The sequence below is a fragment of the Lygodium microphyllum genome, chromosome 18 (assembly GCF_053477565.2).
Source record: "Lygodium microphyllum isolate KBCC chromosome 18, Lygodium_microphyllum_v1.1.10, whole genome shotgun sequence".
Classification (NCBI taxonomy): Eukaryota; Viridiplantae; Streptophyta; class Polypodiopsida; order Schizaeales; family Lygodiaceae; genus Lygodium; species Lygodium microphyllum.
In genome coordinates this window covers 73,888,436-73,902,492 of record NC_141152.1, presented here as the reverse complement: position 1 = coordinate 73,902,492, position 14,057 = coordinate 73,888,436, and the positions used below count along the sequence as shown (strand labels likewise).

The 14,057-nt window shown below is 42.5% G+C and overlaps 1 protein-coding gene across 6 annotated transcripts in view; it reads right to left on the bottom strand.

Moving 5' to 3' along the window:
- LOC148021024 (zinc finger FYVE domain protein) overlaps positions 1–14,057 on the bottom strand; it is a 207,190-nt gene that overhangs the window by 58,419 nt on the left and 134,714 nt on the right. For all 6 annotated transcript variants that reach the window (XM_087698861.1, XM_087698862.1, XM_087698863.1 and 3 more), the window contains 4 exons: positions 13,503–13,740; positions 7,537–7,902; positions 7,331–7,432; positions 7,078–7,221 (listed from right to left, as the gene is read on the bottom strand). In XM_087698861.1, coding sequence (XP_087554987.1) covers positions 7,078–7,221; positions 7,331–7,432; positions 7,537–7,902; positions 13,503–13,740 — 850 coding nt within the window. The remainder of the gene's footprint in view (positions 1–7,077; positions 7,222–7,330; positions 7,433–7,536; positions 7,903–13,502; positions 13,741–14,057) is intronic.

Genomic DNA, 14,057 nt, shown 5'->3' with positions numbered 1-14,057 from the left:
TCTGATTTTGAGGAGTTGATTGCTCTTCTAATTTCTGAGGAGCAGAGAAATGGTGGTGCATCTTCTTCAGGAGGAACTTCAAAAGAAACTGTCTTCTACTCAAATGCTGGAAGAGGTAGAGACAGAGGTAGAGGAGGCCGATCTGGAGGCCGGGGTAGAAATCAGAATATGCAGTAGACTCAAGAAAACCAGTCTTATGGAGGAGGACATGGTAACTCTAGAGGCAGGGGAAGCCAAAGAGGTTGTGGTGGATGGCAAAGAGGGCAAAATGCAAACAGCAATGTTGAATGCTACTACTGTGGTAAAATGGGTCATATGGCTAAAGACTGCTACATCCACTTCCAAATTCTGCAATATCTGCTCTTCAACATTTTTAAGAGGCTTAGACCTCTCCATCAGCATCTTATGCTCAACTTGCAACCCAACATGCATATCCACAAAATTCTAGAATTCTTGCATACATTTATCCTTCAATTCATGAGTCCATCTTTCAAAAAATGATGTTGACATCTTTCGCTTATCCACTAACTACTGCAAATCTACAATTTTTGCAAGGTATTGTGTTAGTGAATCATATTCAGTGAGAAGAAGAAAATATATAACTTATATATAACTACAATTGGATGAGGAAACATGTCATCTCATTCTACACCTATAATCTTCTTAAGGAAGACATAATATTCCATTGGGAGACTTAGTGAGTAAATTAGTAGGATTTTCATCTTTAGAGATCTTGATAAGCTCTATCAATTTATCCTCAATGATCTCTCCAATTAAGTGATAATGGAACTTAATGTGCTTGGTATCCACATGAAAGACCAGATTACATGCCAACTGGATGGGACTCATAGAGTTCAATGCAGGGTAGGAGTCATGGAGGTGATATCAAGGTTTGCAACCACATGGCCTATCCATAGACCCTCCTTACAAGCCTCAATGGCTACAATGTACTTAGCCTTGGTAGTAGACAAGGCAATGCATTTTAGCATCTTAAATACTTAAGAAACAATACCTCCAACAAAGGTGACGACATAGCCAAATGCAAACTTCCTACTATCTGCATGTCTTGCATAATCTGAGCCAACGTAACCCACAACTCTAGTATCTAGGCTGCCATAGCAAAGGTACAAGTTTGTAGTGCCCTTAAGGTATCTCATGATACACTTCATAGCATCCCAATTTCACCTACTAGATGTTGCCATAGAAGGAGCCACAACTCCCACTGTAAATTCTATGTCAAGTCTAGTGGCTATTATGGCATACATCAAGCTACCCACTACAAAGGCATATAAAATCTTGGCCATCCTTATCCTCTCATCATCTGAATTGAGAAAATCTACCTGACTGACATTCACATGGGAAGGTAAAGGGGTGCCAATGGACTTACCATCCTACATATGAAACCACATGAGTACCTTGTGAATGCACTCCTATTCCTTTCCTTTCCTTTTCTTTTCTATTGATGGAATAACACTGCACATGGTTCAACCCTAGTATAGTCCCATAATATAGTTATTTTCAGTATTGTTTCATAGGCCACCCACTTATTTGTAATGTTATCTTTACCTTACTGATGAGATGACATTAGACATGGATGTACTCTGGATTTTGTCTCATAGGCCACATTGGCCTTATGTAGACGTTAATATATCTTTCTTTCTCTCTCTCTTTTGTAATGGAACACAATGTTATAATTGAAGATTTTATCAACCACAAGCCCTTAGAGCTTATTTCATTTTAGTTATGTCTCCTTTCTTTCTTTTTATGTGCCTTGATGGCACTAATACTCAAAGTAGAATGTAATGAATCGTTTGATTTTTCCTATCGGTAAATTCTAGCCTCCAAAGGATGTTAATAGGGGGGGGGGGGGGGGGGGGGGGGGGGATGTGCGTGTGTGTGTTTTCATAGGTAAATGAGGACCTTGACTCACCATAAACAGAGGGCATATAAGGAAGCACAATATTGGGATCTATATCATTTATTCATAACCACAAATGTAGCCATAGCATGGCACAAACTGCAAGATCCAAACCACCCTATGCCCATCAGTGACCCAGAAACATGGTAGTCCTATGCAAAGGGACTATATGATGTACCACACCAGCCACTGATTCCTCAGCCATTGGAGCCTCACCCTACCATATCCACCTTCTTCACACATGATATGGTAAGGAGAGCGATAGAGCACCTATAGCATGGATGATTCATGGATCAAACAAGTATACAGGGTGAGCATTTTATTTATGAAGTGGACATTCTAGCTCCTCTCCTTCCTTTTATGTTTAGAAAGCTTACCAAATGAGTAGACCATGCATACCCCGTGCCTATCCATAAGTCAGGAGATCCTCTAGACCTAGTAACTAGAGAACCATCATGGTGAGCCACACGTTGGCAAAGATATATGGAGCAGTGATGAAGGCAAAGCTTAGCAAAGATTTAGAGAGAGGGAGATTTAGAGCAGCATGAAAAATTGGTTTCACAAGGGAATTCTCTACACTTGACCACATGTTCACCTTGAGGAGGATAATTCAACAGGGGAAAGTGAGGAGAAGAGACCCTATGGCTACTTTGTGGATTTTTGCAAAGCCTTCAATATAGTTCCATGAGATAGACTACTACAGAGGTTGTTGTCCTCGTGATCCCAGCTGACATGATTTGGGACATCTATGCACTATACGAGAGGGTGGTAGGCTGAGTGAGATGCCTAGAAGGACTTTCAAACATGATCTCTAGCACCATCTAAGTGAGTAGGGATGCTCCTCTCCCCTATACTCTTTAGACTCTACATCAACGAGATAGAAGATCACATCACACGAGGAGGAGGTGTGATTGTAGAGATAGCACGTATATTACTCATTATTAGCTTTATGTTGGTAATATTGTTCTGGTCTCTTGAGTCACAGAGGGTCTAGACTTGCATCTTCATGCACTCCACGACTTATTGTACACACCATGGAATGGCGGTTAATCTTGGGAAAACCAAGATTGTGATCTTCCACACAGTAACCCCAATGAGAAGGAGATCCATCTTCACCCTAAGAGGAGGAGAGATGGAGGTTTTCAATTCATATGTCTACTTACGAGTCACATTCACTACATCTATTCAAAGATTCACATGAGCATACACAGCACTGGTCATGACGAAGAGAATGTGCCACCAAGCACACTTGTAAGAGCCTCACAAACAAAGGTGGCTACTTGACACTGGTCACACTAGCCATGATGTATGGTGCATGTGTTTGGACCCCTGGCTTGGCTACATACATATAGACATAGATTAAGAGACCACAGATCATCATGTTGAGATGCTCTCGTAGATCCGCAACAAACCATCAAAACGACATGAGATTGTGAGAGCTGAGTTTTTTGTAACCCCCCATGATGATGAAGGCCCTTTTTGAGACCATCACTTTCATACACAGTACGTGGCATGTATCCAAAAAGACTACCAAGGAGAGCCTTCCAAGGCCTCTAGGTAGCTAGCTCAAGTAGGACATCAGGCTTCATGGTATGCACAAGTTGAGTAGTGGGGGCTGACCAAATATGCAATTGACATGGATCATCTCCCCCCTTTCAATATGACCTCCACTTTTCCTTCATACACCTCTCACACTAGGAGAAACTTAGTCATGCAGCATGACCTTTACTAGCTGTACATACAACATACATGGATCTCACCCCTGTAGCTCCTCCTAAAGATGTCATACTATAGGAACCACTTCATAAAGACTATACCGGATGGCTTCATTGAGAGACCTGAATACCTAGATGTATACATGCCACATGAGATGTGGGTAGCCCTTGGCTAGCTCAAGGTATCCTCTCATCAGCTTGAGATCAAGACTAGGATGGAAATCCATATTCCCAAAGCTCCTCCCTCTCTCTCCCTTTTTCTTCTTCTTCTTTTTCTTTTTGCTTTCTTCGTTCCTTCCTTCCTACCTTCCTTCTTAATAGTTATAATTCTGTTTTCAAATGATTGATGAGTCACAACTCATAATTCATGATGTTAGTCTTTAGATGGTTCACGAGTCATGGCTCAAAATTCAACTTTAAAAATCCAATCTTTAGTTTTAACATTTTGTTGTTTTGAGTCTTAACTTGTAAGTCAATAATAAGTATTTAACTGTTTTGATAAAAGTTGTTACATGTTCAACTTCAAACTTCATGAATTCAATCGTGTGACATGAAGACTTCATGTTTTGTGTGGAATTTGGATACGTATTGTTGTAGGCATTGATTTATTTACATACCTATGTGATTATTTTAGGGTAGAATCCAAAACCCCTCCCCCCGTTTCTAAAGCTGGCCAATGTTTCCCATTTCCATTTCCCCCACTTCCAAAACATCCTCGCACTATGGGAGGTGAAGAGTGAGGAGTACTACATCTACAGATGCACGACCTATAGTACAATCCGAGCTATATACCCCATACTATTTGGAGGAGGGACCTCTATCACACAAGTAATCGAGTCCCCAAACCAGCGCCACTCAAGCCAATTCAAAGTCAAGATTCAAAGGCTCTGCACATCAAGACTATAGGTTGACACTATACAAAGAGAGGGGCATCAGTCACAACTCACCGATACAGGCATGGCACCTACACAAAGAGGACCAACAATCCAAAGAGCTAAGGAGATTAAAACAGCACACCAACCACAGATGTTGGGGTACCAAACACAAATGCTACATCAGATAGAGATAATGGAGATCTACCAACAATGTGAGCAACACATGACAGCATTAAGGACGCAGTTGAGATACTATCCCCATACTATTTCATCAGGAACCATCAAGCTAGAGATCATACTTTGGTATCTGTGGAGATCCCAATCTCATGCCCTCATAGAGATTGTAGTGTGCAATAGTGTGGAGAGAAGGTGGGTGAGTTGTAAATGGTAAAGGGGAATTCTATTGATGATGGAGAGAAGATGAGGTGAATCGCCAATTCTATTCTTAGTGAGTGCAACCTACCCATAGTATGGCATCCATGACCGGTTGAAATCAGTAAGACTTTGAAATCCTACCTCGAGTATTATAACTATTGTTTTGTGGTGGATTTTCTTGCGTACCACTTCATCCTCCTATTGTATCCCCAGATGGGCACTATTTTGACTTATACATCACTTTAGTTTATTTTCACAACACATCACTAATCATCCTTCAGCACATCACACTTTGATGTCTAGTGATGATCAGCATTGTACATGGTTTTCTTCATGGGCCAATTTTGACATGCCAAGATGTTAATATATCTTTCTTTCTCTCTCCTTCGCCCCCCCCCCCCCCCTTTTTTCTGGATTTAAGAAATTCAGATATCCTGCAGTGAAATTGCTGGTTCAGATTTGAATTACAACAGACATTAGGGTATCTCAGCTCTCTTGGGAAGGGTAGCATTAAATCTGAGCCTTCTACTAGGGGTGTACACCACATGGGAACACCACACATAAGCTCTTTTGTATAGAATAAAAAATCTTTGAGTTGTATTTCACACTTGTATATAGCAGCAAGTGTTTAAGTTGTACTCACTTTGTTTATACCTTAGAAACAATCTTTTGTCATGTACAAGTTAGTTTTGTAGGTTACTTTTTACTCATATACTTGAGTCACTTATGTTTTTTCTCTAGAGAGATTATTTGACTTTTCTCCAAACTACAGCTCTAGAGAATTTATTGGAATTGGCGGACAAGGAAAACCCTAATTTGGGAGGATCTACACTCCTATACATAGATAGGCTGCCCACCACTCAGCCCTAATCTCGTTTTGCAGATTCCTAGTACTTGTCTTTGCTGTCTATACCCTGTTCACGAAGGATATCTCAATTCCAGCTGTTGTCTACTGTTGTGTACACTTGGTCCTTGCTCTCCAGCCTCTTCATACTTGTTCACTACTACTACCATGACGATGTCATCACCTGGACTGCTGCATTTATTGCCCAATCATTTGCTGCAGCCTACATTTGCACCTGATCAGCTGTCTCCAACCTGCCACATCATCAGCTGACCCTGTGTTTGCTGTTCCAACCCTACCAAAACACCTTGCAGCCTATGTTTTGTGGTTTACAGTTGTTGACTAGCGGCCACATTTGCAGATTTTGTTGCTGTCTGCCCTGTCTGTGACACCTACCAAGCCTCCGCAAACTGCATTTGCTGCTGCCAAACATCTTCAAAGGCTGGCGATTGCATTTCGGGATTCGTCAAAGTACAACACAACTTCCAGCTCATACTCTCTACCCCAGTCCTAGAGACGTGGGAGTTCAGGGGTCAAATTGCATAGTGTGTTTGTTGCATTGAGCATCGTATATTCAGCACTCATTCATTCATCTTTAGTGTTCATTGTCTCTGAGTTATCAGTTTGTGCTTGTCGTACGTTTGTGTTTGTTATCTATAGACAAGTATTTCTTTATAGGCTAGTGCCTTGTATGCTGGAAATTGATCTTGCAATATCTTTCAAGTGGCTCACATGTAACCAAACAAGAAGAGTACATTGGGCAACTCACTTCTCACTATGGTGTACCAGTACAACTTGCGGGTTTGGGCCTCCCAGATAGACTTTTTGAAATTCCGGAGGCCAATAGGCTGGTGGTGAATGGGGCAGTGAGGTTTGGTTTTCCCTGATCTTCTATGGAGGAGAATAATTGGGCTACAGAAACGTGTTGGAAGCTAGAGTTGTGCATTGCCTGGAGGCTGGAAGGATATTCATGAGTGGAGGCTTTCAATCTGGGATGGCCTTGCCCTGAATGAGTTGGATTGGGATCAAAGAAAGTGCATATCGCGCAAGTGTTAGAGGCTACAGTTGTGCATTGCCTAGAAGGATTTTCATGAGTGGAGACTTTGAATGTGGGACAACCTTGCCCTGGATTCCACTCCAGGTCATCCAAGTGCAGACAATTGGTCATTTCGGTCACACAAGATCCTGTAAGCTTCTTCTCGTACACAGCATGCATCAGCAGACACAGTCTACTGCAAGATAATGCTGACAATCCCCTCTCTTGAGATGGGCAAGCCTAGAAGAATATCATTTTCAACCATTCTATGTAGTAATTTATGCAAAAGCTGAGTTTGATGACTGCCGTCATACTTGTAGTGATACTCGAGTTGAAAACCTTAAAAGCTCCTCCTCTGAAAACCTTTCAGATGGGCTTTTGGTACGAGAAGCCTTAGTTGAACTTCTCTGAGCCTCATTCACCTGCTGACGAGCAGAGATTCCTTCAACAAAGTGCATCTGCCAATATGTAAAGTGAGGAATTTATAAGCTTTCACATACTGAATATAGCTGGCAAATCAAAAATGTCGAAGATCAATGCAGATGCTCATAAACTCAAGATACCAACCTTCGCACGTTCGAGTTGTCGTAAGGCCTGATCTTGGTTAGCTGAGTTTAAAAATAGCTGAATACAACAAAGACCTGCAGCTACATGGTCCTTTTTCAGCACCTGCTTAGCATAAGGCAGTTTCTAAGTGACAGTGTTAAGTGTTTGCACTTATTAAGCGTTTTCAACAGTGACAATATGAGTTGCAAAGAAAGATTAAATAAAACCTGGAAGCGATATAAATGGTTGAAAAGCTTGTGGGTTTCACAGTAGCTGCACACACGAGCCAAAGCAGCAGCTGTGTGCTGTGTTATAGCAGGATCCTGTCCCCCTGAACCAAGCTCTCTGGTAGCAATCACACGCTCAAGGACCGGAATGGCCCCATAAGCAACACAAAGTTCACACAAGTCATCAATTGTACCAAAATCTGTTGCCAAAGGGTCGGGTCTTTGTGGCGATGATGTTGGTGGTTGTCCTGAAAAGTTGGTCATCGTAGGAGGTAAGGGAACTGACTTTGGAGGGAAAAAAAGCAGGCATGCATCTGCATAATGTCCATGCCGAAACATGAAAGGAAGGAGATCCTGCCTAGCATACTGCAAGACAATGCAGAAAAGTCAGCATGTCAATTTGATACAAACACATCTGTCAATTTGATGAAAACATGTTAGCAACATGAAATTTTCCTACCAGTACATTAACCTCCACAACAGTCATAACAAAATGTGGAAGAAAGAGCTGAAGTGTGCAGTCTAGGATGCCCCCTGCAGACAGCAGACAGAAGACTGCTCTGATACCAAATGTGAGATGGAAGGATCGAGGTGCAGCTGAGATTCAGTAGACAGTGTGAGTGTGAGAGACAGTGTGAGTGTGAGACAGTGTGAGTGTGAGTGTGAGAGTGAAGCTGAGATTCAGTAGACAGTGTGAGTGTGAGAGACAGAGTGAAGCACGACACCCAAGTGAATAGACTGAAAGAGTGTTATCAGAAAGTACAAAGTACAACCCTTAAACCTTAGGGTTGTAGGGGGTGTTCACACCCGACACACACTAAGTACCCATAAATGTGTAACATAATAAGACTATAAGTCTGGGGGAAAAAACCTCTCTTACCGAGAGTAAAAAGTGCCCCAGTGTCCTACTGATCACCGACACTCCCATATGAGCGTAGGCGTAAGTGAGGCGTGAGTCAAATACCCAACAAACGGGCCATGCGGTTGAATTTTGGTCTGAGCTCATGTTTATCTTCCCATGACAGTAATCTCGAGACTGCCAACAATTCCAATTGAAAAGAGTTAGTATGCAAGCGGCCCTCCGCTGGATGCCAATGCACTTTTTGGAGCACCACTTTCCAGGAGCCAACTAAATGTAGTAACAGAGAGGAGGATGGACTGGAAACCCGAGAGTCTGCATTAAGAACATGCCACTAGGAGCTCCGAAGTTGGGTATTGCCATGCCGAAGCCCACTGTCCTCAAGAAAGTAATGGGCTATAATGGCCCACAGGTGATGATCCACACACATAGCGCGAAAAAGAGACCAACGAAGTGCAAGCATATGAGTTTCGGCGTCCAAAATAGCTCCACCACCCTGACGTTTAGGGGTACATGTATGTGACCACGAAATCCACGAAATACCTGCGTGCAATGAATCCTTCTTCGATAACATGAAACGAATGGGGCGAGTGAAAGCCTTCAAAGTAGTAGGAATCCACGGCAGCAATGGCAAGAAGTATGTGAGCATTGGCAGCATAATTGTCTGAGCCACTTTGAGGCGGACATGGAAGGGCCACGCTTGCAACTTCCAATAAATAAACTTAGCTGCTAGTTTCTGTGAAATCCACTCCAATAGTTGCTTTGGCCGAACATCAACACCCAATGGGTATCCAAGATGCCTGACAATGGAACCACGTGGAACCACCTGACCCTGCCAGTCCAATGACTGTAAATCAGACTCCGTGCAGCTGAGAATGGCTGATTTGACGGCATTGATGCAAAGACCCGAAGCATGACCAAAGAGCGTCCAAACATCTAATGCCTTGCGAATGTTGTCCTTGTCTGCACACAAAATCATAAAGCTATCATCAGCCAAAGATTAGCTAATGAAGTGTTGTCCCAAAGGAAGCGACAATCCGGCCAGCTAAGCAGAAGCTGCCATTGAAGATAACATTGAAAGAACCGGGTGGGTAGCCAAGGCAAAGAAGAGAGGACTCAAAGGGAACCCTGTCTCACCGAGCGTGCAAGGACAAATGGCTCTGTAACACCACCATTGAGCATAACTCGCGAAGAAGCTGCAGCACTAATGGTGTAGATCAATCGGGACATCCGAGTACCAAAACCTATAGCAGACATAAGTTCTGCAATGAAAGACCAGTCTAAATAGTCAAAAGCCTTTTCCAAATCCAATTGAATCAATACCACTTCCTGACTAGAGTGCCTTGCATAGTCAATAGCCATTTGCACATTTAAGATATTATGCAGAATGTTGCGGCCCTTAATGAAACCATATTTAAGAGGGTGCACAATAGCTGGAAGGTGCTTGTGGAGCCGATTCGCCAGCACTTTGGAAAAGATTTTATATATCGAACCCATCAAAGAAATTGGTCTCCAATGTTGCAACATTGACGGTGAAGGAACCTTTGGAAGCAGTTTGATAAGGCCTTCTTTCCATGAGGAGGGCATGACCCCTGTTTCCCAAACTTGCTGAAACATAGCCGCTAATGGCTTCACCAGTTGGGTAGCCGAGCTCTCAAAGAATTCATCGGTGAGACCATCCCAACTAGGACTTTTATCCTTAGGCAGGTGTAACAAAACATCCATAACCTCCTCCTCACAAATATCTGCCTCCAAAGTAGTTTGCATATCAAGTGGAACCTGATGGCGGAACAGATCATAGAAGACAGAGCGTGCATGCGTAATGTGGTCAGAAGGCGACGGAGAAGAACCAAGAAGATCCAGAAAATAATTCCTGCACATATTGACAATGGTCTGCGGATCAGTGACCATTCGACCTTCTGAATCCTGGAGTCTAGTCATATTTTCTCAGGCCGGAGAAACATGCAAGGCGTGAAAGAACTTATGTGTCTGACAAGCACTATCTTGCAAATTGTATGTCAAGCTGTGCAGTTTTGCCTGCTAATAAGATTTCAACTGAAATTCTTTAATAAGATCAGCCACACGCATCCTCTCCAAACCACCTAGTGTTCTATATCCGCAAGTCAATATAGTGTCTGCTGCCTCTCTCATAGAAACAATGGGCCCTGTGAATAAGGCTCCCAGGTATGTATAAGAATCCACATACTCCAGCTCCATCTCCTCATGTCCATATGTCCATATGTAAATTTAGGTGTTGATCTCTTGATCCACTGTGGTGTAGTATTAAATACCATCACCTTGATTTTACCAACCTTTACTAAAAGCCCATTGTTCTAAGTATAGGAATGTAATGTATCCAAGTGTCTTTGTAGACCCTCTAGAGAGTCAACTATCAATACAATGTCATCTGCATACAATAGGAGAGGTATCCAAGTGCCAGCCAGTGGAGCTCCTCTATATCCTTCCTGTGACATATAATTAGCAATCCCATCATTGTACAAGCCAAATAATATCCGAGAGAGGGGGCATCCTTGCTTTACCCCAATAGTGGAGTAAATAGGTGCTGAAAGGCCCTCAAGTGTCCGTACTCTGCCCACAACCCTCTCATACAATGCCAAAATACCCCAACTAAGCTCTTTCGGGACCCCATCGCATGCAATCTGTGTGTTAGCCTCTCTCTCTATTGTGCCAAAGGCTTTGCGGAAGTCCACAAAGCAACAATACGTCCGTCGGCCATGGGCCCTTCCCTTCTCAATGATCGCTCTGAGTGTGAGGATGTGATCCAATGTGGAGAAGCCTCTCCTAAAGCCAACCTATCCTTGTGCTCTAAGACCCCATATCTCTGCCCACTTGCTTAACTCATACTCAAGAATGGAAGCATATAACTTAGCCAATGTATGCCCACCAATCATACTAGTCCGATAGTTATCGGGTAAAGTAGGGTCCCCTGACTTGAGGATAGGCACAATAGTGTTCCTGCTCCAACTCTCCAGTAGGCCTTCGCACATGGCTCTATTAAACATGTAAACTAGAAATCCTACCACCAAATCTCCAGCATGGATTAGGTGCTCGGTTACTGATCCATCATGATCTTGTGTCTTTCCTCTACTAAGTCTATCAATGGCCTCTTGGACCCTACTTTATGTAAAGAAAGTGGATGTCTTTGGACAAGGCTTAGGTGGGTCGGGAAGAGGTGGCTGACTCTCCATAGTATAAAAACTAGTTGCATACTCCTCCCATGTAGCGGTGGATGTAATAGGTGTGGTCGGACAATGCTCTCTTAAAAGCCTCCAAGCCTCTCTAGAATCCTGGAAGAATAGCTCATATCGGCATAGTTGAAGGAAACAGGGAAACAGAAACAGAAACATCAAATTTTGAGGAGCAGGAAACGGAAATGCCATGTCATCTTGGGGGACGGGGGTTGCGTAGTGTCTAGGTGCTTAGGAGCTAAAACGTATAATACAAGTTTCATACTCAAGATCAAAGCTTTCTGATTTCCAAGTTTTTAAAGAGGTCTCCTAGCCTCCATGGTGGGGAAACGGAGAATGAGTACACGCTCTTTTCAGCTTTTCCCTTTTGTGCTTTTCTTGCCCACTCTCCAAGCGGAGACATGCGTGACTTTCTTAATATTCATTAATGTATATAGCTCCTTGGTGTCCTCATCCACTTTTTCATGCATCTTCAGTCCCGTCACCCAAACATGGACTGCTCTCATTTTCCTTTTTTGTTCCTCCTCTAATGTGTCATTGATGAGAGAGAGAGAGTGAGAGTGAGAGTGAGAGAGAAGAGTAGATCTTTTGAACAGTAGCTCTAATGGTGATTGTAATAGTGGTGGCAGGGGCAGAGAATCAGCTGAAGAGTGTGGGGGCATGGTGATGGGAGAGCTGAACAGGTGGCATGAGAGGGCAGGGAGCCACAGCAGCGTTAGACAAGGTAGTGCTAGAGAGAGAGAAGCAGGGCAATGCAAGGCTAGTGGCGGTGTTGTCGGCACAGGCTAGTGGTGGAGAGAGCAAGCAATGGCGCTGAGATGGCAGAATGATGAGGCACCAGGCTGGAAAGAGGCACAGGGGTCCTGCCTGTTGGAAACCTCCCTCTCAGTTGTTACCCCACTCATCCATCCTATAGACAAAGAGAAAATCCTCGATGAAGCAAAGAACCTATAGACAGATTGAGCACAAATGAGGTGTCAAATACTCATCCATCTAATAAAGGAGGAAATTTGTGGTACCAAATACACATCCATCCAAAAGGAATACCTACAACCTTGCATTCCCATTTCTTGTCCATGGAATTGCAGCCACTTTGTGCTTTCCCTGCAACTACACGACCTGGTACTAATGGTCTCTTCAGAGCTCTTTTGTGGAATTACGCTGTTGAGCATGCAGCACAGTTGCATGCACACGCGCATGCACACACAGCATAGCAAAGCAATCCATGTTGAGCATGCAGGACAGCTGTGCACTCACCCAGAGTATAGCAAAACAGTCCAGATTTTATCTCTTGCAATAAGATGAACATAAACTTCGTTTTTTTAAAGCCCTTCACTTGAACAAGTTATTAGTCAAGAAATAAGATAGTCACAAGTGATGCAAAATGGAACATGGAGGGGGGATGGGGAACAGCACTTGTGACTATTTGGTCTCATGGGATGGGACATGGGATGGAAGGAAGCTAAAGTCCCTAAAATCCTCTCCAAAAATGGTCATCACTTGTGACTATTATTTAAATAATATATCTCTTGCAAAGATGAGAAGACATTTCAGTATTATTAAACTTTATATACTTCCCCACTTTTCATAGAGAGCATACTGCTCCAAACTTTAGAAGTTCAACCTGTACTGAACGCTTAAATGTCCACATCTTAAGTTGATTACTTCCAGAATAAGCATGGTAAACCTTTTTGCAGGTGTGCAAATGCAAAAATATAACACATAACATTATTAACAGGAGACTTTAAACTTGAAATACATTTTACAAGAAAATCACTCTTAGAGAAATAATCAAAATTTATCACATTAAACAATGAAAATAAGCAGAAACAAAACCAAGAGACTTGCAGTAAGAAAGAAAGCACCAAAAGCTCTCATCTAAGACATAATGCACTCACTTCTTGCAAATAGTATACACACTCATCATAACGGCTGCGATCCAAATTGCTTCTAGGTCCATCTTCACCATTTGCTTGGGCAGAGAAAGCAGCAAAACTATCAACAGAATCTTCTGAGGATCTTCTGGAACGCTCAGATTTTGTAAATGATGAAGGCATATAGAGAACATTCAAGTATGCATCTGCTGAAAGAGAATCATCCAATATTGTAGATGCATTTTTGGCCATGTGATCATAACTGCAACATAGAATAATCAAAAGTTATGCAATTACAGACTGCTTGAAGCAAAGGTTTTCCAAACAGCCAAGTATTCACTACCATGAAAACAGTTTGATGAAAAACAAACTAAACAAGATGTCAATGCCGAAAAAATGGAAATTCCCAAGAACACTTCTATAAAAACTTGCAACAAGGAGACCTCCATTAAGTTCTCAACTTCTCTGATTCTATACACAACAACAGAGTTTGAATAAAATGGGTTACAAAACACAAAATTAATCTGGAAGAAGTGTACTTCGTAGCCTTTTGTCAATGAAGTAGTCCTAGCCTAGACA